This window comes from Thermobia domestica, chromosome 7 (assembly GCF_964235325.1).
Source record: "Thermobia domestica chromosome 7, izTheDome1.hap1.1, whole genome shotgun sequence".
Classification (NCBI taxonomy): domain Eukaryota; kingdom Metazoa; phylum Arthropoda; class Insecta; order Zygentoma; family Lepismatidae; genus Thermobia; species Thermobia domestica.
The window spans coordinates 202,919,858-202,944,421 of record NC_137460.1 but is presented as its reverse complement, the minus strand read 5'-3'; the positions used below and the strand labels follow the sequence as shown (position 1 = coordinate 202,944,421).

At 35.1% G+C, this 24,564-nt stretch overlaps 2 protein-coding genes across 2 annotated transcripts in view; one reads left to right on the top strand and one right to left on the bottom strand.

Moving 5' to 3' along the window:
- LOC145690670 (uncharacterized) overlaps positions 1-19,327 on the top strand; it is a 35,965-nt gene extending 16,638 nt beyond the window's left edge. The window contains exons 2-3 of the mRNA XM_081765796.1: positions 10,867-10,981; positions 17,729-19,327. Coding sequence (XP_081621922.1) covers positions 10,867-10,981; positions 17,729-19,249 — 1,636 coding nt within the window. The 3' untranslated portion in view covers positions 19,250-19,327. The remainder of the gene's footprint in view (positions 1-10,866; positions 10,982-17,728) is intronic.
- A 520-nt stretch (positions 19,328-19,847) lies between these two features.
- Positions 19,848-24,564, bottom strand: part of okr (DNA repair and recombination protein RAD54-like okr) — an 87,303-nt gene continuing 82,586 nt past the window's right edge. The window contains exon 13 of the mRNA XM_081765795.1: positions 19,848-23,244. Within this exon, the coding sequence (XP_081621921.1) occupies positions 23,046-23,244 (199 nt within the window). The 3' untranslated portion in view covers positions 19,848-23,045. The remainder of the gene's footprint in view (positions 23,245-24,564) is intronic.

The following is a 24,564-nucleotide window of genomic DNA, read 5'->3' as shown; positions in this document are numbered from 1 at the left end:
GCAAAGGAAAAGAATGAAGAACGAAAGTATTGTTCTTGAAAAAATATAATAAATAAATGAAACTTAAATAAATGTTTACACAAAAAATAACACACTAGTACTTCGTGTAGTCACGTCCAGAGTCAGTAACTTCTTGAAGTCTGGAGGTAATACTAGATACAACTCTCGAGCAATACGACGGTGTGTCACGAAAATGTTGCCACAGTTCCATAACATGATTTTGAAGAAACGTTTGGTTTCTGTCTTCACGTCTCTCTTCCCATTCTTGCACCATGTAGGCCCACAGATGTTCAATTGGGTTCAAATCTGGGGATAGAGGGGGCCTCTCAATACAAATTAACTCTGGATGTTCACTTAGCCACCCTCGTGTTTGCCGGGAAGTGTGAACAGCACTGTTGTCATGCATAAATATATATTCTTCCTGTTCGGGGAAGTTTCTTTCTAAGGACGGTAACAACGTATTTTCGAGGATATTAATGTAAACACTGCTGTTCATTCTCTCAGGCACCGCAACTAAATCTCCAGGACCAGCAGCCGTCATGTATCCCCAAAAGTGTGCTGATATTCGTCCTGAACAAGAAGTTCTGATAATATTTTGTTCAGTATACCTGGTTCCGCGCGGTCTATACAATATAACTCTGCCTTGTTGGTTAGACTTGAAAACCTTCTCGTCGGTCCAGATGACTAAGTCCCAATATGACTGAGGTTGGGTTATGTTATTCTGTGCCCATTCCATTCGTCTGGCCTTGTGAGTTTCAGTCAGGAGAGTCTTCCTAGCGGGTCTTGAACAGTGTAGACCAGCCCCCAATAATCTTCCTCTTATTGTTTCGTGAGAACAATTATATTCTCTGGCTTTGTCCAAAAGGATTGACGTGTGGCGTAGAGGTCTGTTGATTACTTCTGTAACTAAAGCTTGATCTTGAGCTGCAGTTGTCACTTTTGGCCTTCCACTTCTTGACCGAGACCTGAACCATTCACCACCTTCTTCATGTCGCTGAACCCATCTCTTGACCGTTTTCTTGTCACATCCCAGATCTCTAGCAATCTGAGGCACAGTTTGTCCCATTTTTGCTCGGCCTATGATTTCTCCTCTCAGAGCAACAGACAGTTCTCCACAACCTTTAGAACGAGGCATTTTGAGAACCTGTTAGAAATTTGCGTTCTGGCGTGTATGACAAATGTCGGTAAAGTGCATCTTTCTGTTTCTACTTCGCATGCACCAGTCAATTTTCATGAAAGATCATAAATAATTCTGACAATTGCTGTAATATTTATGAACGAATACGTAATAGAACCTATATTAACAACATCATTCGTCAAAGTAAAGAATACCGTAAACATAAAACAATTTCAACAGACTATTACATCAGGCCAAAATACGCTTAAACTTCAGAGAATACAAAATAAATTTCATACTGTAACAAAAAATTGAACATGAAACACGCTTACTATATTTTCAACTTGTCACATTAGCCGAGTGGACTAAGGCATTCGGCTAGAGATTCTGAGGCACCATTCAAGAGTAGTTCGAATGCCACCACAATACAATTTGGTTTTACCTCTCCTTGACGTTTCTGTTTGTGATCCTGCCGGATTCTATTAAATATAATTCCGTAATACGCTAAAATATACGTAATATTTGAAGTTCTTAACCTCCCATTTTTACATTTTTCAAGCTCAATTGAGAAGAAAGAGGGAAAATGAAAGTACAAATATTTACAATAATTACTTAGCATTTACTGTCATTGTAATTGTGGATATTTTATTTATGAAAATGTATAATGAACTAAAAATATATTTAGTAGGTCACATGTCTCCATTTTTACGATTCTAACTTGAAAGTTAAAGTTTAGGCGGTGACATATCGAAGACCCAGGGGGTTGAGGGGATTGTAACCCCTACCATTGAAACTTTTATATTCTATTGAAATAAAAAGTGTTTCAGTTTATAATCATGGAAAAGCAACAATCACTGTGTGTCGAGGACGGTTTATTTATACTACGATTTATCACTTCCAAATGTGTAGAAGATGTGACTGGATATTGTGTATAATCATTCAAGAAATATAAGAAAACGAAGGGACTTCGTAAATCCTTCACACCACCCCAGGAGGACGAAGTGCGTCCTGCCGTCCCTCGGTTGGGAACTACTGCTTGCGAAGGAAACATTCTAACAGTGTATTAGCGTTTCCTTCCTCGCCTTCCAATTGAACTGTCTGTGTACTGCTCATGCGCCAGTCAATTTCCATAAAAGATCATAAATAACCCTGATACTTTCTATAATATTTACGAAAGAACGTGTAATAGAATCTATATCAACAACATACATCATTCATCAAAGTAACGAAAACGTGTTCATGTAACAAATTAATAGATATATTATATCAAAGTAAATTAGGTTTAAATTTTAGGCAATAGAAAATGTTATTCTGTAATAAGAACTACTACTCGAAGCCTTTGCTACAACCACTAGTTGTTACTATAGCCGAGTGGTCTAAGGCGTTCGGCTTGTGAAGCACCATTCGAACTTACTTCGAGTCCTCGCCGGGTACAGCGCATTTTTCTCTCTTTTTTTCAAATGTTCTCGATGTTTCTGTCTGTGTTCTTGTCGGATTCGATTAAATAGAATTTCGAATAGAGACCAATATATATGATAAATAATCATTTATTTGCGAGTCTGCACTCGTGCAATATACATTTTCGAGATTTTGATTTTGGAAATGAAGTGTATATAATATTGAATAGTAAAATAAAAAATATTCGTATAAATATTGATTAATTAATTAGTGTTAAACATGGCTTTCCAATCAGGATTTTATATAGAGAGGACTTACTTCTAAGTGCAATCCGAAAACAAATATTTGAGTTTTAATCTGATCCAAAGTTGGTAACTTACAAGATAATTTATACATGATTGGTATTGTAATTTTTATGCTTTTATTATAATCCTCTATAAGTTATGATTTTACCAATTCTAAATGTAGAACGAGAAACAAGTGTAATATTATATTTGTCACGAAAAGCTTTTAAGCAATGATGCTTTCAGGACGTGATCTGAGGGAGAATTTGAGACCCCTCTCGAGCTAAGAAATTTCCGCCTTCAGGACCATATATTGCCCTCCACCCGCATATTGAAATTCCCCCCGAGGATAATTTTCTGAAGTCACCACTGTTTATAAATAGTTTTTCGTTACAAATCAGAGGATAATGGAGTAGTGAGTATACTTCATTTTTTTTAGCTATGGATTTAAGATTCGCAATTCACATAATGTTCCGTTCTAATCGAATTTGAAACAAAAGAAGTTTTCAATGAGTTACTCAAAGAAATATTTTCAGCCTCCGGATGAAAATAGGAAGACACTTAAAAAGAAACAACTTGCTACCGGGTTTGAACACACAAACATGTGATTGATAGTGATCGACCCAAACCACTCGACCATTTTGTATGCCTTTGCACATCTTCTTTTGCCTTTTGTAATAGCAGTTTACTGTTCCATACTCGCTTTTGTTTATTCCGATACGACTATGAGTTCTCAGTAAATATTTGGACGTTACAGCTCTTGCAATGTATAAAAGTGTTTTTAGCATAAATCACAATCGATATTATGTCCTAATAACATACGTAAAACAGGTTGAATTCGTGAAATGATTGAGGTTGGACTGAGCGTAAATGTTTTCATAGTTAGGAGCCTGGATATGCAAACCCGCTTAACGTGGGGATTTAATTTTGTGAAATTTGGTACTTTCTTCGAGTTTTTACCATGTCCTCACTTTTTTCTCCATTTAATATGTTATGATTTTTTTTTGCAATAGTTTATTACTTTATTACTTTGTGACCTATTGGCCTGTGACCAATTTTTAGCATTTTGCCCTCCTGAGATATTACACTCCAAAAATGGCATCAAAATCACAAACTTCATATTTCGGACCCCATAAATCTACGGTGCCAATAGTATCATAGCTGTAGATATTTCTGCAGACTCTTTACACATTCATCACACAACTTACGAACCCCTAACTTTATGCCATTCCAAAATAGCCCCTTTAAAAATGTAATTTTCTGTACTTTTCCTGGTGATTTCGTGTATTGGTTTGTAACCCTGCTTATTCATTTAGAAGCAAGAGTATATATTCTCCGTGTACCTCATTCTGTCCCGTAAACATTAGTTTTGTTTGGTGTTCGTCTGCTTCGTACGTTATTGGTCGAACAACCTGCTCTGGACCACTTCGTATGGATTGACTCATAAAGGTTGTACAGTAGAAATAGTTTAGCCTGGATATTTTTCACAAGTTCTTAAAACAAGAGATGTATGTGTTCTAACTATTATATATGTTTTAAGTGCTGATCAATTCTATGCCATTTTGTACAAACATACTGGTACATGTAATATGGTCTACAGGTAGAGTATAACTAATCTTCCTGCTGCAGCTTGGGTCACCTTGGTCACGACTTTACTCACGTTACTCGAGTCTGGATCTTGCTTTTCAGGCCCAGTCTCACCGGACAGACTCGGTAAACAAAACAAACGTAGGGACCCGAGGGCCCGGAAGTAACTGAGATAGCCCTATAGCATTTATAGCACTAATGATGTCCACCAGAGTTGTACGAAGGGGTTGGTCCTGGGGATAGGTACACCCGAAGTCCTCACTTTTCTGTAAATTTAGTGTAATTTTAGGAGTGATTTTACAAATTTTAATGTAACTTATCTTCATATTGAGTTTGGACTCCCCGAAAAGCTTTAAATCCTCCCAAAATAGATTTCTGCGGACATACCTAATGTCTACTACTCGAGCTGGAATATTCACGTGATTGATTCTCGGCGTGGCATTTCTTAATTTACTACGTCTTGACTGTTTCAAATATAATTTTACTTTTATTCGTCTTTCCACATTGAAAGTTAATAAAGTGGTTTTGAACACAGACGCAAAAAGATTTAACAAACACTGAACTCAGCGGCATCTCATACTCTACATAGGTTTACTGGCTCGCTTGATATAATTTTGGCGCCCCCTTATAAGAAAAATGTATAGCCTATCTTGTCTGTGATTCTGGCGCGCTTTCTCTTGTGTTTTGACATACACATCAATAGAAAAGGAAAATTATAGATTTAGTAAGAAGAGGGGACAGAATCTTGTTTGTTAGAATTACATTTTAAAATAAAATGAGCGTTATTGAAAACAATAGTTTAATCTCCCATGCTTTGCTCTTTAAGATGAAAGACACGGATGATTAATGAAAGTAAAATTTTAGTGATATCGAAATCGAACTCGCAACTACATGGCCAAGATCCACGCGCTAGCCACTAGACCAGCGGGAGAAGCTAGAATTACATTAACAGCCTCATACAAATGATCCATGTGTATGACAATATTTCGTAGTCTCCGTATCTGTTCGGGTTTGACTGTTTTTAGGTCACGAAATTTCTAACTAGTTCCATCACTGCTTCTCAATACCAAGCATAATACAATATTGGTTCCAACCCCAATGGGTAAAAACTGACTGCAGTCAGATACCTTTCTCTGAAAACGAGGTTCAATTTCCGGCGGAACTCATATGGTTTGGATCCTACGTTAAGCTGTAGGTCCACATCTCGTATGGCCTCGTTGCTAAACAGGACGCTAAACTCAAATCAACTACAACAAATAACAAATATTTTAGAAGGGCTTCAGCAGTCAATTTTCTTCATAATGAAATTTTATTCGTATCAAACAAAACAAACACCTAGGCCAAAATTCTATAAAACCTTGAAAATTATTCAAAAAGCTTTAACCCTTTCACAGAGGAAGTCGACTTTTGTCCACAGAACCAAATTTCCTTAACATGCGAATGTCGACAATAGTCGACGTGTTAAAATTTGTTTGTCCGTATCTTGGCTTTGTCGAGAGTAGTCGCCAAAGTTGTACCGTTCATTTTTGTTTGTGTTCTATTGTTTTCGATAAACAATAGAAATCACACAGAAAACCTTTGGCGACTACAATCGACAAACCCAAGATACAGACAAATTTTAACACGTCTACTATAATCGACATTCGCAGGTTAGGGAAATTTTTTTCCGTCGCTTTCCACAGTGAAAGGGTTAAAAAAGATTTAGTGTAGGGACTCTTACCAAAAATATGTTCTAACAAGCAATGCAGCAATTTTTGGCATTTGAAAATTTGAGAAAGTTGCTACATATGCTAATGAAACGTTGACGTTACTTATTTTTATTCTTAAATGTATATGCAAAGGAAAAATAGGTTTTGACCTAAACTTTGACGTGTAGAAATATATTCTGTAATTAGTTATGTTGATTTACAAACAAATCGGGCAACATGCGATGATTCAGTGAGCCATTCTCTGGATTTATCGGTACTTCAGTCAGTTTATAACAATATTATATCAAACTTGTGTTAAGTTCCTAAGGCAAAAAGTTCAAAAAGTTCTTAACATATTTCAGAATATCTCTAGAAACGAAAGTAGTATATTTCAAGATGAAATATTACGTATCAATTCAAGAAACTTGTGTTTCAGCATTTAAGGAAGAATATTTTTGCTAATTTTCAATTCCTTGCACTTCATTGAGTTTATTTTAATAAAAAACTCGCTCAATTTATCAGAGAATTGTTCATAATGTTTATCACATTATCTTCGACATTTTCAAGTATAAATGTATTCATTTTTTTTCATCTATTCATGTAGTGAAACGTAATGGCATAGTCGCATTTTGAACTAGGTTCTTTGTTTTGCTTAGAATTAAAGATGAGTATTTGCCTTCTAAACAAAAAGAAATTTTGATTAGTTCCAGAAATAAAGATGACGGAAAGTAATATGCTGACCGTACACCAAATAAAACTGAAATTCATCTTGTTGACCATAGCTGTTTATGGACTATAAGGGAAGAGCACTTTATTTAGTTTTCAATTGTCCTGTTTTTTAATAGAAAAATCTAGAACGGTCTTTGTGCTTGTGAAATCCTACTTCGTCCTCTTCATTTGACAAACAAACAAAAAAAAAAAAAAAGAAAGAAGGGCCCATACCTAAAACTGTAATCATACTTTTATCTTTGCTACTGTTCTACCTGATCAACGAAAAACAGGCAAAGCGCAGCGAACAATCGAACACAGGTCGTATGGGTGTGGGTCCTGTACGGATCCAAATGACCCATGGAACAACATATAGCAGAGCTTGTGCACTCTATAAATATGTTGCTAATAGCTGTAAGTTTCAAATTATAACGCTGCAGTTTTCTTTTCTTCTTTTTTATTGTTTTATGATATTTTTATAGTGTTTTGTGTGAACTACAAAGAGAAAGATAATGAATTTACCGATTTTCGTTGGGATTGGGCTTTTAAAATATTTAATAAATCGCAAGGTGGTAGAAAGGTATGCGTACCAATTTCATTTTTATAGTACACTAAGGGGCAAAAGATACTAATCCGCGAAAAAATACTTTTTTGTGAAAGGTAATACCTATTTGGTGTATATGGTTCATATAGAAAATCAGTTCGTTTTATGACACGATCTCTTTTTATCTCGATACACTTGTCCAACGTTTTTATGATTGCAAAAATAAGACTTGTCACATCTGCAAAACGAGCGTTCGTATCAAGCATTGTAACGTTAATTTCTTTCGTCAGCTAAGTTACATATTCCCTGATTCTAAATGTTTATACACTTCACAAGATTATTTAGAATAACTCAACAGTTATGCACTCCAAATATACATGCTTATCTTTCAACTTATATCTTGTTCGCCACATTAAAATATTATACATTCAGAGTACACAAGATGGTTCTTCGTTACATCTATATTTTTTCAGTTACCATAGCAACGACAATAAACGGATAAACAAATCGTCATAGCAACCAAATTAAGAAAATCTCTCGATAGGATACAAATATTTAAATGATTTCTTTCTATTTTTCTTCTTCTTAAGTACTTGTGCCTTCAAAATAGCACTTTTGCCCGACTTACAAAGATAGACAATATGGTTGTATAATGGCTCCCAAACTATGGGACTCCTTATATTAATCACAATTAAAGGATGAATCCTGGACCGTTAGACATTTCATATACAAGTTGCCTTACTTTTTGAATAGCCTTCGTATATATAAAAATTACAGTTCATAAAATAATATATTATTTTCATTTTATCTCATTATCATTTTTATATTTATTTAGTAATCAATTTTATTTTAATTCTATAAAATTACCGACGAGGACATATTCAAAATATGACAAATTTGTTGGTTATTTTAGGTACTAAATAGACTTTAACTCAATGCCATTTATACACATTAACAATAAAGTTGGTATAAGCTGAAATACAACATAACCTTTCATTTATTCGGGCGTAGTTAGCATAAACTTGATAGACAATATTTGTATCGATGCATAAATGTAATTGCATAGAATGTGAAAGAAGTAAGAATTACAAAGAAATCATAACATTCAAAGTGAAACAAAACAAGAACTAATTAATATCACAAAAAGATCACACAATAAAAAATGGGTTACACTAATGATTAATCTGAAACTTCGATATTATCGATATTAATCTTAGATTAGACTTCCGAAGGAAATAGTTTTTCAACTAATTGCATCCATTTATTTTTTTATATGCTTTGACGAATGCCATAACTTCATCAAGTGACATTACCAAAAAATTAGATTAAGTTGCATTGAATGGCATAATATTGAGTACCGTCCTGTGTTATTTACTTCACCAGTTCTTTGGTTCCTATTTTGAAAATTTCTGCCACCTATGAAATTACTACGAAATCCGAGAGTTCGTGGAAAATTAGGTCTATTGTTTGCATGATTCCTAAATGCTGTAGGATTACTATTACTATTTCTGTTTCTTCTAAAATCAGGTTCGGTTATATTACCGGTACTACTGAATCTAACATTACCTCTCGTACTATAATTACAATCCTCTCTAACATGAATATTTCGAACAGGAAGCTTGATTTCTATTACTATTACTTTGCAATCTAATCTTTCATAATTTTGAACAATCATTATTAAATGATTGAAATTTATACATTGCGACGAAATCAATACTTTAAACGGTAGTAATATTCTTACTGATGCGATAATACGTGACTCCTGCTGGTAAGGATTGATTTATTTCAAGTAATTATAGGCTGAGATTACAAAATCGGTAAGGCTTTTAACGACTTTTGGATCAAAACGTCGATTCCTTATTTGGGCATCCCTGTCTGCTAACATAAAGTCGTTCTTAAAATTAGCTAACAATGTATTTTTAAAATCGGAATAGTTAAGCAAACTACCTCGAATTGCTGTACCATACAGAACAGGGTGGTAATAAAATATGCTGTTAAGATTTTAAGGAAATTGGCCTTATCTATGCCAATTAACTCGCATTCTTCCTCAAATTTCTCTAGAAAGAACTCGCTGGGATGTCTCTTGATCTGCCACTGAATTTAGTTAATACCTTATTTCACTGAATTTCACGCGATTCTTATTATTACTAAAATGCCTTAGATGTCGTTTTACGTGCGTGTGATTCCTTTGACGTGATCTCTCTTCATTCTCAGTATTTGGTGGTGTCCTCTCTGTCAGAATAGATTTCTGATGAGTTGTTTTCTTCGCAGTACCTTAACTCTGGTCTCCTATGTTCATCATACACAACATTGAGGACAGGATCGGGATTATAGTTGGCCGCATTGATTTTCTCTTTAATAGTGTGAATCTCTTCTTGCAGTCTTTGAATTTGATTGGCATGTTCGTTGACTTGTGTTTCGACTATGTCAACAGTACTTCTCACCAATGCAAAGCTATGAATAACCTGTTCCATCCTATTGTCAGTTACTTCCAATTTGCTATTTATCTGTTCCAATCTGGAATCCAACTGGTGTCCTAGTTGTTGTGTCACTTGTTCTAATCTGGTATCCAATTTGGAATCCATTTGTTGTCCTATTTGCTGAGCCACTTGTATCAAAGTATTGTGTCACTCGTTCCAGTTTGTTATCCATCTGTTGTGGCATGGAATTGATTTGCTGTCGTAAAAGTTTAATTACATCTGTTGAAGTCTCACTTTCTGGAATATCAACTTCTTGAACTCCTGTATTCACATTCATTGTAGGTCTTCTGCAAATTTTTCTTTTATTTCGTAGCAATAGATAATCCGTAATGCTGAGGGATAGTTTATTAATACTTCAAACTGATCTCCAAGGTTCCCGGGTTCCGGCACCATTAAAATATGTGACGTTAATTTTTTTCGTCAACTATGTTACATATTCCCTGATTCTAAATGTTTATATAGTTCACAAGATTATCTAGAATAACTCAACACAGTTATGCGCTTCAAATATATATTATTATCTTTTAACTTATATCTCGTTCGCCACATTAAAATATTATACATTCAGAGTACTCAAGATGCTTCTTCGTTACATTTATATTTTTTAGTTACCATAGCAACGACATTAAACGGATAAACAAATCGTCATAGCAACCAAATCTCTCGATAGGATACAAATATTTAAATTATTTCTTTCTATTTTCTTCTTCTTCTTCTTCTTCAGTGCTTGTGCCTTCAAAATAGCACTTTTGCCCGTAACTATAAACAATACTCAAAGTATTTACAAAGATAGATAATATCGTTGTAGCATGACCTCCTCATCAAATACAATCTTCTTCCACTGAGCCAGGTCTTCAGGTCTCTCTGGAGACGAAAAACTTCGAGAGGAACAAATCTGGAGAATATGGTGTGCTATGTAGTAGTTTGTAATGTAGTTGGACAGTTTTGGTCATGTCACTTTCGAAGGTGTGGGCTGGAACATTGTCTTGAAGAATTCTTTCTTTGTTAAATGGAGAATTGTGGTCAAAATATTTACGCTTGATTCTGGTTTCTTTTACAGGGTTCTGGGTGAATGTCCCAACTGCAAAGATGTCTCCTGTCCTGAACATCTCCCATCGTTCTGCCGTCATGGATACACTTATGATGCGTGTGGATGCTGCAAATTGTGTGCAAGGGTAATTGATTTTATACTTTTTTTTTTGGTATTCAGTAAGAGGTACTTCATGTCCAAGGAGAGAGACCTGAAGAGCACCCAGTAATGCCATTTCCTTACGACAGACAATAATCCAAAATAAGTATTTAATACGTATTATTTTGGATTGTCTTCAAATCAGGTTTCAACAAAGGGAGATTAGACGTGTTCCCCATCATTATGGTCGAATTATACTAGATGACCGAACGATATACCGGTACTGTAAAATACTTAAGACAAAAGAATGTACTGCTACTAATAGTATGTGAGTTTACTCTAGGCATTCATTTATTTAGCTTTTATACTTCCAAATTATGCTATACGTAAGTAATGCAAGTCTGACAAAACACCTAGATCCGTTCGTATGTTGACAGGTATAAGAGCCAAAACGCTAACAGATAGCGAGAATCTGTTTCTTTGGCATAGATTCAGAGTACCTAAAAGGCTATAAATTAGGACCCATATCATTCGTTAACCCTTTATTCAAAGTGGAAATGATAGAAATTAATTATTTCTGGTTTTAGCACTGATCGCTATGCAACAAAAGTGGTAACATTGACAAGCAGTTTTCTGGAATCGATTCAGGATCCTAAAGAAATATATCTTTTTCACCTGCATCTCTCTACTAAAACCGGAAGCGGCTAAAATTCAGGTTTGACTAGAGATTTCCTTAGAACAAAATAATGACAAGCGGTTTCTTTTAAATCGATTCAACGTCAATCTACCCCGATAACCTTCTGTGAAAGCTGGAAATTAGCTATTTATGATTTCAATATTGATCACCATAGAGCAACAACGGTAAGACAGCGAGAAGCGGCCTTTTGGTATCATTTCAGCGTCCCAAGAATACGTTTTATGACCTCTATTAACCCTCTATTCAAACCGATAATGGTAGAATTAAACAATTTCCAGTTTCAACATTGATCGCCATAAAACACATACGATAATATATAGCAACAAGATGTTTCTTTTCAATAGTTACAGCATCGTGACAATATGTTCCGTTTCCTGTATATTAACCCTGTATTCAAACTGAGAGCAGGGGCGGATCCAGGGGGGGGGCGATCGCCCCCCCCCCCAGAAGAGGAAACTTTCTTATTTTATATATAAAAATTAAACCCATCCCAAAGTTTGGAGCCCCTAAAAGTAGCAGTATGACAACCCACCGCTCCCCCCCCCCAGAAGTCGGTCCTGGATCCGCCCCTGACTGAGAGTGGTAGAAAGCAATCATTTTTGGTTTCAACATTATTTGTCATAGAACATACACGCAAATAGATAGCGAGTTTTTTTTTTTTAGTCGATTTTGCGTCCAAAGAGTAGATTCAATTTTCATCCTTGTCCTCCTACTAAATCCAGAAGTACCAGAAATTTACTACTTTTGCCGGTTTCAGTATCGATCTCCATAGAGCAAAAGTCATAACAGGTAGCGAGAAAAAGCTTTGATATAGATTCAGCGTCCGAGGTACAAGTTCTATGTTTGATCTTATTCCTCTATTGCAACAAAAACTTACAAGAACTTGCAGTTTCAGTATTAATTCTCAGTTTGAAAGTCTACCGTAGTTTGACAATGTGAAACTCATTTGTTAACATTGAGATTAAAGTCGGGGAACCACCATCCGTGCTCCCCAGATATCAGTCTTTGGACACGGAATAATGCTACAAGTTTATTAAGATCCACTGGAGATCATACTTTGCACTGAGTTGCTAGTTCGATTCAAGCTCTTCCTAATTTAGTGTATGATGTACAAGGTATGTTTTCAAAAAGTATTGAACCTTTGGTTGGCAAAAATACATTTATTCATTTGGAAATCAGAAACACTAATCACTTTCAAAGTAGTCTCCTTGGTAATGCACACACTTCTCGCAGCATTCCCACCATTGTTGGAAACTTCTGCAACGCAGTTTTTTTAAAATGGTGAGCAACTGTTCTGTCGCATTCCGCATGATGTCTTCCCTTGACTCAAATCTTGTCCCATTTAGTGGCATTTTCAGGTTGGGGAAATAACCAGAAGTCACAGAAGCCATGGCGGATGAGTAGGAAACCTGACGACACACAGGAATGTTGTGTTTGGGCGATGGAAACTTGAATCAAATTTCGCAGACACTCTCCTCATGCCCAAATTCTCGTTCAAAATTGAATTTATCGATCCGATTGAATGGTTTCCGCTTAGGTATCACCAAGCTTTTGGCAAAATTTGATGCAATATCGCTGCTCGTTTTTCTATCATTTTACCAAAAACTGAAATCCGACGACCGCTCACTACACGTCTTCACTCGTTGGCCGACTGTCAGCGACTGACGCTTTCTGCGGGCGGGAAAAAATATCTCCTACATCTACACTGAAGAAAGTCTCCCGTGTTTCATGGGTTTAAGCGGGAAAAAATAAGGTTCGATACTTTTTGAACACACCTCGCAGTATGTGTATGAAAGAAAATGTGTCTGTATTTCTCATCTATATTATTCACAGCACTTTTGGTTATCTGTTAGCTTATAAGAGAGAACATCACGATAGAAATATTTAAAATTAAATTTTATTTCACAGTGAGTCTACCACTTAAAATACTTTCCAGTTGATGTGGCGGTTTTTTTTTTTTTTTTAATACTCTTTTAAAAGCAAACTTGCATGGAACATGCATTCAGCTGTAATATTCTTGAAGGTCAATTTCCCTATTTTGTTGAATTTTATATTTTAGTGCTTTCCTTTCCCGTTAGAAATACTTTTGTACTAATACTAATACCGGCATATCTGGGTAATGTTGAAACTTGTAATATATTTTCAAAAAGGGTTTGTAGAATCTCGTTGAAAAATGCCTGGCCATCAACCTTTTAAAAAAAAAAAAATGCTCATGTTGGTATCCGTAGAAATGATACTGGTAATGGTTTTTAACCTTAGAAAACTTCACAAGAAGATACCAGCGGGATGCACCATATGCGAATAGCATTAACAATTGGCACAGAATGTTCGCAGAGTCCGATGTTTTTCTTAAGAGAAAAAAGTGGAAGACCGGCGGAAAGTAAGAAAGAAATTGAACGAGTTCTTGAGACATATTATTTAATTCCACAACAGTCAATTTGGAGAGCACCCAGATAAGTTCCAACTGTTTATAAAATGTTGAACAGAAGCTACAGAACTATCCTTAGTTATGTCGCTGCAACATTTGAAGGCTGATCAGGTGCGATCAGGAGCCAAAGAGATTAATTTACTGTAGATATGTTGAGTAGGATTTGATTTTGAGTTTAACGTCCCGTTCAGCAGCAAGACTATATGAGCTATAGCCTAACTGGCGTTCGAATTGCAAAAGCTACCACCGGAATTGACTCCGGCTTTACCACGCCAACATATTGAGTAGGATCGAACGGAAGTACGATTATTTTGATCGCGTTATTTTCTCGGAAAGGCTTATGAACTGCAAAGTGTGAATGCGAAGATGTGGTGTGACATTATGTGGATTGAATTAATCTTATTCACAAAGGTATTATTAATGCACACTTTATTTTTCCCTCCGAAGGGAGTATTTACACCGGACATCGTTTTCCAGCTTCATGGTGGTTTGCCGGTTGGTCTATCTATACTGTTTCACGATTTGTTTAATCTGCATCTCATTGATAGGTGAACTGGTCGTGATGCCACTTTCGCTTTCTCAACTGACGTCATTGGATTTCTTTTTGTAGATTTTCGTCAAGTATAAGGTCTGCAAAGTGCCTAAGATTGCAGACGTCAAGCGAAGGACCAGACATGCACTTCAAGCGAGTATCACGCCAGACATGCTGCAATACACATGGAGATAACTTGATTAGAAACTCTGAGCAATTAGCGGAGAGAAAAATTTCAATGTTCATGGTGCCCCTCGCAGTAGGGGTCCAATCACAGGAAAAGTGGATAATATTCTGGCAAAAGTCGAGCAAGGCCGGCATATAAGCAGTCACGTCATTGCCAACGACCTAAATATCCATCACCAAATAGTGTTAAATCATTTGGAGAAAGTTACTTCAAAAAGAAGCTCGATGTTTGGATGCCACATAATCTGACTCAAAAACATTTACTCGATTGAACTCCTATCTGCGAATCTCTACTGAAAGGTAACTAACTCGAGCCATTTCTAAAAAGGTTGATCTCGAATGAAGAAAAATGGATAACCTATAACAATGTGCAAAAAAGTTTGTAGTAGAAGCGAGAAACAGCTCCACAGTTTGTGGCAAAGCCCATACTAACGCCCAGGAAGGTTATGCTGTGCGTTTGGTGGGATTGGAAGGCCATCGTGTATCATGGGTTGCTGCGGCCAAGCAGAATGATCCAAGACTGCTGTACTATAGACAGTTAGTGCCAGTGCATCTGGAAATTCAAAAGAAAGGCCGGAACGGGTCAACAGAAAGGGTGTCGTATAGCACGCTGATAACGCCAGAACGCATACATCTTTCACGATCTGTCCGAATTAAGAGAACTTGACTGGAAGGATTTAATGCATCCACTGTGCATCTCTGATTATCATTTGTTTCTGTCCCTGCCATTCACGCGCCCGTATCTTTGAGATTCTCTCACATGTTTTCTTTCTTAAAAGCTTGTTTTTTATTGAAGACAAAAAAAGTTTAAACCAGCCAACCCTGTCTTCAAATAATTATGACTCTACACTAGAATTCCTCCCTCTCAATCAATAGAGATCGGCACTTACGAGACATAAATCTGAATCCCATGGCAAGTAGTAGGCGTTGCAACGTCGACAGTGATAGGGTAAGCAGGTCATCGTCCTCTGATAAAATGATGCATTTTCAGCAAAGAAGGAAGTCCATTTTATAAATTTCACGGCGTAGTGCTACTTAGTGAACGTATCATATTTCTCCAGTCCTGCTTTCTTACTGTCTCTAGGTCTTTTCTTGCGTGTAGTAGAAACTTTTATTTTATTTTATTTTAAGTACGATAGAATTTCTGTCACAGTTTCACCATATTTGTGGCTCCCGCTAATGTTCCTTCAGAGGTCTTCCGAATTGCTTCTGAAACAATTTGAACATTTCCCCCTCCCCTTGCTCGCTGCCTGGCTTCAGAAATATGAATAAACGTTTATCAACAGTTCTTGCACCAATAAAAAGTGGCTTCCCTTTCTTTCTTGCTTGTAACACTGTGAAGAATTTGCAGGCACTGCCTCCAAAAATAGCACAACAGCAACTGAAATATGTTCACCACTTGTAACAAAATTGGTTTTCAAACCAAAAGCATTAACAAGATAACGCAAAATAACAAGAAATTAATACACTAGAGCCCCGTTTAACCGAATTCGATGGGACTGATGATGCTTGGGTTAAATGAAGATGTTTTGATATACGGTACTGTACATTTGATATATTTTTGTTAGTAGCATATGCTGCCTTCAGAACTGAACTTTGCTAAGCTAAAATCGTACGACTAAAACAATGAAATTTAATTCAGCTTGTAAGAATAATTATATTTTCTATTGACCTTTTTTCGTAAAGGATTTCTTTAGCGATTTGGTTAACCCGGAAATCCAGTTAAACGGAACTGCAGTATAACAAGATAACACACACACGAAACAAAAATAAATGGAAAAAACACAATTCACTTAGCTTCTCATACAGGTCACAATGTCGATAAATTCTATTCCCGCCGCCGAATGGCGTGCCAACAGCTGAGTTATTGCTGCCAAACTTACCCTATCCCAAGAAATTTGCTCGAGAAAGAATAACCTTGACCTTTCTGTGCTGATATTCTAACAGTCATTTTTACGTTCATCATTTGCCTAATGCAAAAATCACTAATTTTTTTGAAGCTTTTGATGCGCTGTTATTTGAGCATGGATAAATCTTACAATCTTACTTGCGTCCTCATCTTGTTCTCAGCTGCAGTAAGATTGTAAATGCGGGTTATATAGACCATAAAATTATGAAAGTAAAAATACTTCTATAAATAACTACACAAAGTTCCTTATATCATTCGTCTTCCATTTGTTCTATGAATAGAGGCAAGAGTCACATTTGAAAGAAATCCTGTATTGTATGCATATGTGTAACAGATAAATAACTATCTTTACTGCCAGGAAAGTGGCTCGCTCTACGAATATGACGTACTTCCGTTTTAATGTTCTTAATTTGAGACAGAGAATACATATCCTTTCACTATATGTAACCAACTTTCTTTGGTACTGTGTAAGTTGTATAGAAGTTAGATACGTTAACGTCATTGCTATCAGTGAAGACGTTAATGAATTTACTCTATTAATGAACTCGGCCGAGATAATCACTCTAGTTGTCTATTGTAAAAAAGGCTTTCGTTCAAGAATTATCGTGTACAATAACAACACAATCTTGCAAGTTCCAAAGCAGACCTTTGAAGACTTTTGGCCATTATAGGAATATTTTGGTCAGTAATTTTTTTTCAGGTCAGTAGGCTAATTATGAATATAATAGTTGGGATGATATATCAAACTCAATTTTCATAGAAGAAAAATATTACAAATGATGGTCGATATTAACGGAAACAATCCTTACGTGAAAATCAAAGGGGACGTATTCATGGGAACGCTCCAATCTAAGAGACAGGTGACTCGCTATTAAGATGGAATACTTATAATAACAGTACGAAAACAATAGTGTATAGAGGACACACACTAACTTTCGACGTTGATGGGACTTGTAGCATAAAAATGTCTGTTAATTTTCTCAATTATCTAATCTGTTTTTTCAAATATGCGTATTGAAACTGTGTTGTTTCTCTTTTCAGGGCCCAGGAGAAAGTTGTCATATATTTGCTCAACCATGTGCTCAAGGTCTTTATTGTCGCCAAGTAAAAGGCCCTAAAGTAAACAAAGATTTTGATGCTTCAGAAGAAGATATGGACGACGCTGACTCATTAGAATGGAGAAACCTGTTCGAAGATCCGCTGCCGAAAGATTTTTTGAACACAGGAACGGGAGAACGTGTTACTTATTCATACAAAATATTTCCTTTTGGAAATAGAGAAGAGACTGGTTTTGAACAAGTCGAAGATGATATAGTGAAGAATGAAATCAGCACTCATATTACTCCTCTGATCAAGTTTCTAAACCTTGTTTCACCGCCTGCAATAGTAAACGAGATGTTAGGAAGAGATCAAGCAGTAGAAGATCTACCGGAGCTACCAAGTGCAAATGGACGTTCGTTTGAAACCTTTCCTAACGATGATAATGTACATCATATACGAATCATAGCAAAATTCCCAGGTAGCAGTGTTGTATTACAAAACAGAAGAAAGACAAAGCCATTGATAAAACGTGTTTTGAAGAAACGTCCCAGGAAACTCCGCACAGATGAACATCCAAGAAATGATAGTGGTCATGGTAATGGACAAAAAGTATCCACTGCAACCACAGACATTCCCACGCGATCTTTTACTCTGGAAGTACTTCCAGAAACAACTGATGCAACATCGATCTCTAGCGGAACACAGACACAAGCTATGAATCAAAATTCAACTGTACAGCAACCTGAAATTGATTTGAGAGGTACATCAGACTCACAGGTAGACACTTCGAAAGCTAACAATGAAATGAACAACCCAACGGAAAATTCTGTTGCTATTACTACAGAAACTGGGGCTATCACAGAATCAGTAGTCACAACCACCCAGATAACCGATGGGACAACTACTGAGACTGACGAATCTCCGAAGAACACCTTACACCATGATGTAGTAGACAAGACCACCACTGAACAAATCAACCAAAAACATGACAGTGACGAAGTAAATGACATTGCACTAAACCTTGCGGACAAATTCCCGAACACAGAAACAGAAGTAATGAAAGACACGGAACAGAATACTAAATCAGCTACCCGCGACAAAAGAGACACTTTATCTTCCCATTATGAAGATATCTCCCCTCCTGTCCAATGCATTAAATCCCTTTCTGCAGAATTCCAACCTCTTGACAATAGTGTGAAGCCATTATTCAATATGTTATTCCCTGACCACACGGACTTCAACCACAATGACATTTTAACTCCTCTGGCACCATCTAACTTTGAATTCGAATCTCCGAAACCAGTTGCTGAAACATCTTCACAAATCTTTGGTGGGTCAGGTAGGTTCTTGCCGAAGATTGAAACATTGGGTCGTCCTAATGTAATTGCCAAAAGAACGCTTATTACCCTTCCTATTCAGAAAACTAATATTCAAATGCGTCCAGCAACACCTTCGAAGCAACGCAAGAACCATCTTCTCGAAGAAGATAATGACAACTATTATGGCGTTTGTAGTTACTAATACATTGGTTTGGGTTATACTAACATTGTTGTAATTAATGTGCCATGAAATAAAAGTTTCCATTTTACTTGAATACAATTGACTATTATGTGCAGTTATGCTGCGATGTCTTGCCCATACAATACAAATCAGTAATTTGTCGACTTTTAAGCACTACTATACTAAAGTACAGTCAAATGTTCAGTTACAATTACGGAAATGATATTACCCACAACTAGTTTAAACTGAAAACATCTCAACATTCCTTTTATTATTATTATTAAAAATTCATGGTCTATAAATCAATGATAAATATTTTCATGGTATTCTGAAGTTATTTATAAAAAGTTAGACACAAACTCGAGAATAATTTCCCCGCGATCACTGTGACAAGAACACTGTTTTTTATCTCTAGTATTGGTTTCATCCAAAGATAAACAAAATCGAAAATTTAATGTCCCACGTTTATATTGTAACGAAGATAATAACAAATGCAAATAAAGTTTTAAATGATTAAATTTTTAGTAAAACAATAAAAAAATGGAAGGAAATAAAAGAATCTCACATGCAAAGGTTTTCTGAAAGATGATTAAATACAGAGCTAAGGATACTCAAGATCTGTAGAAAACTTTTTTTATTTCATGTATGTACAAAATACATATATACAAAGAATTACTTTCCTTCAGTTGCTTGACGAGTTTAATGTATTACTAAGAAATACTCATGGTTTCAAAGCAAGACTTGTAAGAAACGTTCTACAGGAACAAAGGTAAGTCACCTTTTTAAATTGATTTCAAAACTGATAATGATCAAAATATAGAAATACATAGCATTTGCTTTCACAATAGAACATACATACACACACACACATACATACAAAAAAAAAAAATCTTCTTGTGTGTTTGGAATACGTTTTATTGTAAAAACTACTTACTGGGAGATAGAAAAAATAACAAAATTATGTTAGTTGTTTTCCAAAACTGTGTACTGTGTTGTTGATCATAGTAGATGCCCACAGAAAAACGCGAGAAATTATAGAAAAACCCTTAAGCGCCATTTGAAATAAAACCTCAATCATAATTTAATTTGATTTCTAGTTGTTTAGTTATCCTATTGCAGAGCACACACTATCCTTATTATGCTTAAAATGTTTTTTCTGTATTCAACTTAGAACAGTATTTTAGGGATAAACTGGAAAACTAGCACTACTGGAACGTTTACGTTTTATCATTAAATTCTCTTCAACAGAGTTTATGTCAAGAGTACGAGAACATCAAAATCCTCAATATCGGCTTCCTATCAAAACACAAAACGAATTATTACTTTTGTTTCTATATACCAGTAATGGCCAAATGGCAGCTTGTGAGATCTCATCAGGCTTGCGAATAAAAATTTTAAAAATATTTTTCTTGGTAAAGATATTCACAAACCTACTTGTTTCTATTAAAAGCAATGCTTCTTTTTCTATTACGCATTAAACATTTTTGTTCTGCCATGTTTGTAAGTTTATTATTTATTTATTTATTTATTTAATTTGTTCTTGCCTGCAGCTCATTATAAATTGGCCATCCTGATCTATACAATACAATATAAACTTCCGCCAACATCTTTCAGTGCAAATTAATATTCCATGTGTACCTAGAAAAGCGAAATTCCGAAATAACTAACAACCATTATATAATAATTTATTTGTGTTTCAATACACATACATTTAAACGATAAATTTCGTATGCAAGAAATTCCATCAAAATTACTTAAGCCATGAATAAGCGTAGCCAACTTCAAACTTCCCAAAAATGAAACATTAATATCGAAATTATCGAATTACAGGAGACAAACTAAAACATTGTTAAACTCTCATTCTTCTGGAGTTCAAACTTACAAGTTAGTTAACATAAATTAGCTGCAAAATTTTTCTCAAAAAATTAGAAATATATATAATTATAATGAAATATTAGAATTCAGATTTTTCAGCTACGATTTCTTCGTACAGAATACACTTTTTATGTACTTGTATGTAAACGAAGCTTTCTATCTTTCATATACAAATTCAAAACGGAGAACATCGACAGTTTGCCATATACTCATGCTGCTGTGAAAAGGATAAAATAAATCAGCACTGTCAGATATTTCAGGAAATAAAATTTTACTCATCTCTTACCATTAGTAATTGTATAGTTTAAGCTATTCTGTGTTATTGGCTAAATGTATTTTATCTTTAAAGTAGTCTACTTACATCCTTACGAACGTATTTTCAAACATAAGCCTAACACTTTGGCAACAACACAGATGGCAGTATGCAACGATGGTACATACAGAGGGAGTAACCATTTCAAGACTCATTTTATACACTACTTAGAACAAGAGTCCTTAATTCTCAGTATGAGCATATTACCAATTTCAATTACGCTTTTAGGCCACTAAGGTATTCTGTGGTATTTAGAATTGTTTCTAATCTGATTTTCATGTTAAGCACATACATTCTGAAAAAGGCGTGAGCCACCTGTGGTCCACAAACCGTGCGTTGAAGACCCCTGACTTAAAATATTAACTCATGTATAAACAAGAATGCAAGCAACTTCACTTTAGTGTATCATTCATAAACTTGATAGCCTACTGGAAAATGCAACTAAATTTCATAATGAACTAACTATTGGTTTTATTAGGTCTTATAAAGGTTCACATTGAAGGCAAGAGTTCCATTAACATTACTTATATTTATCTAATACCAGAAGCATCTATTGAAAAACGTAGATATTGGGTTGACTACATAAATCAAAGCACAGGATTACATTAATCTGTAGGAGTCTTCAAAAACTAATATTCTGATAAATTCGTTCACTTGATATATACAAATCAAATCATTGGATTTGGAACTCGTGACTAGATCAAATAATTCGATGAACCTTGACAAGAAGCATTTCTCAATATATATTTCGTATAAATGAAGCTTAGTGCAATTTGATATATTTATTCGAACAACATCTACCTTATTTTTTTATTCGATGGCATTTATTTTAAGTTCCATTCCGAAAGAAACTTCAAACGATTCTGTATTTTAGTTTATATATGTTAAGCGTGCATCAACTAGCCGCAATCATAAGCAAATTTGGCGGTAATCAGATACGTATGCAAATTCTAAATTACTGTTAAAGAACTTATGTAGCCATACGTCTGAGTGCTACATAATTACATTTTTCTAACGCAGAAGTGTCAGTGCGAAATAATTTTGATTATCATTATTAGCTTATATACGAGGGACGGAAATAAGAAAATGTTCATATTCACACTATTTTTTAATTGCACCAATGCAAGGTAAAATAAAATCATATTTACCTTGCACACATTATAATAATCAATTATGTACACTTCAATATTTCGCTCCATCTAATCAAGTTTCATCATGTAAATCAATCAAAAGGCAAAGGATAAAAAGGTAAGCCATAGCTACGGATCAATTATTATCCTATGGTAATTAAGGAATAAAGTTTCTTCTTTCATTAAGAAAATTTAACTAGATTAACTGGAATATTATGATTCTTCAATTCAACAACTTACCTATGTAAGAAATTTTTAGAGAACATACCATAGAGGTTCTTTTTATTGCTCTTTTTATTGCAATTTCGACTTTTTACATATTAACATCTTGTCTCGAAAAATTTATTTCACAAAAATCTCAATATCTCTGGAAAAAGAAAAATATATTTCGCCACCGAAAATATGTCTATATTTTATTACTCATATACTTGCTTCACACTCGTCAAGCTACAAACACACGGAGTACAAACATACTGCATAAGATACATACATACAGAAACTAAGGTGTTATTTTCTGTTCATGAGATCGATGATGGAAAACGAAGCTAATTCCAGCGTCCCAACACGATTTAAGTATAACATCCACGAGACCCTTTTTGTCAGCACAGTGATTCCACTGGGAAAGGTCCGAGGTGCAGTCAGAATCTTCTGGAGGTGGTTTCACTTGAATACGATTCACACATCGAGTGCATTTAAACCTGAAAAATAGAACAATTCAGTCATGTTACATAAAATTGGCATCGACCTCTTAAAACACGCAACGAATTATATTAAATGTAACTAAAGCAACATAACGGAGAATGAAACCTAAATATATTGGTTCCACTTTGCAACCCCCCCCCACACACACACACACATACATACATATACCAAAAAAAAAAAAAAAAAAAAAAAAAAAGACAGTTCAAACAATATATTCGATACTTGAAACTAGTGTCTACTACATGTTGAATATAAAAGTGTTAAGTGTGACGGCAACCGACTTACGTGATTCGCTACGGGCATATTGAAAGTACTAACCAACTACCTCTATTAAAAAAAAAAAAAAAATGTTGCGGAAGTACCGCAGGATTCTGAGACTTAGATATTTGGATAGGACACATACTAGTTCCATACGAGGTCTTCACATGACTACGGTAGATCCCATAGTTTTGGGGCTATGGGCCTTTAAAGTTCATTTTTTCATGATTTCGGCAGCCTGTAACTCCGAAAGGAAGCATTTGTGCATCCAAGTTGGTCTATACTTTTTGCATTATCTTGGTATCAGGAATCATCTCCCAAACGTTGTCGATGTTGTTTTGACACACCATGTACATACACATTATATAATGTGGGAAACTTTGCTTGTCTTTACGAAAACAAAGATATGAACTTGTATAAACATGTAACTCATAATTTTTAATATACAAAATCAATTTAATTATACAAGGTGCTGTAAGAGCAGTTTGCCGTCACTTTTCTGTTCAGTATGTTACAACTAAAACGCTCTGCACTTAACCTCAAACCTATCACTGAGAAGGAAATGCAAATATACCTCAAATAAAATGCTGATTTTACCTTTATTTCCTTGGATTAACTAACTCATGCATTACTCTGAATAATAATAATAATAATAATAATAATAATAATAATAATAATAATAATAATAATAATAATAATAATAATAATACGAAGAAGAAGAAGAAGAAGTGCAAACACATGAAGTTAAATTTCGCAGAATTCAGATATTAAAATCCCAGCTTAATCCCTACCTACCTATATTCTTTCACAGCAAGATACCAAATTAGAAAGATAACAACTTAACTGTTTTTATGTCCATATATGTACTTTGAACGTCAATTAACTCGATCGTTTATTACATAACTGACACTATCATTAAAACTCAATACTAAGTTCTACTTCTATGTAGTATCTAGTTGAGAAATTTTGGACTTGCAAAGAAATTACTTGATAAATATCGGTTTTTACTTGCAAAGAAATTACTTGATAAATATCGGTTTTTACTTGCAAAGAAATTA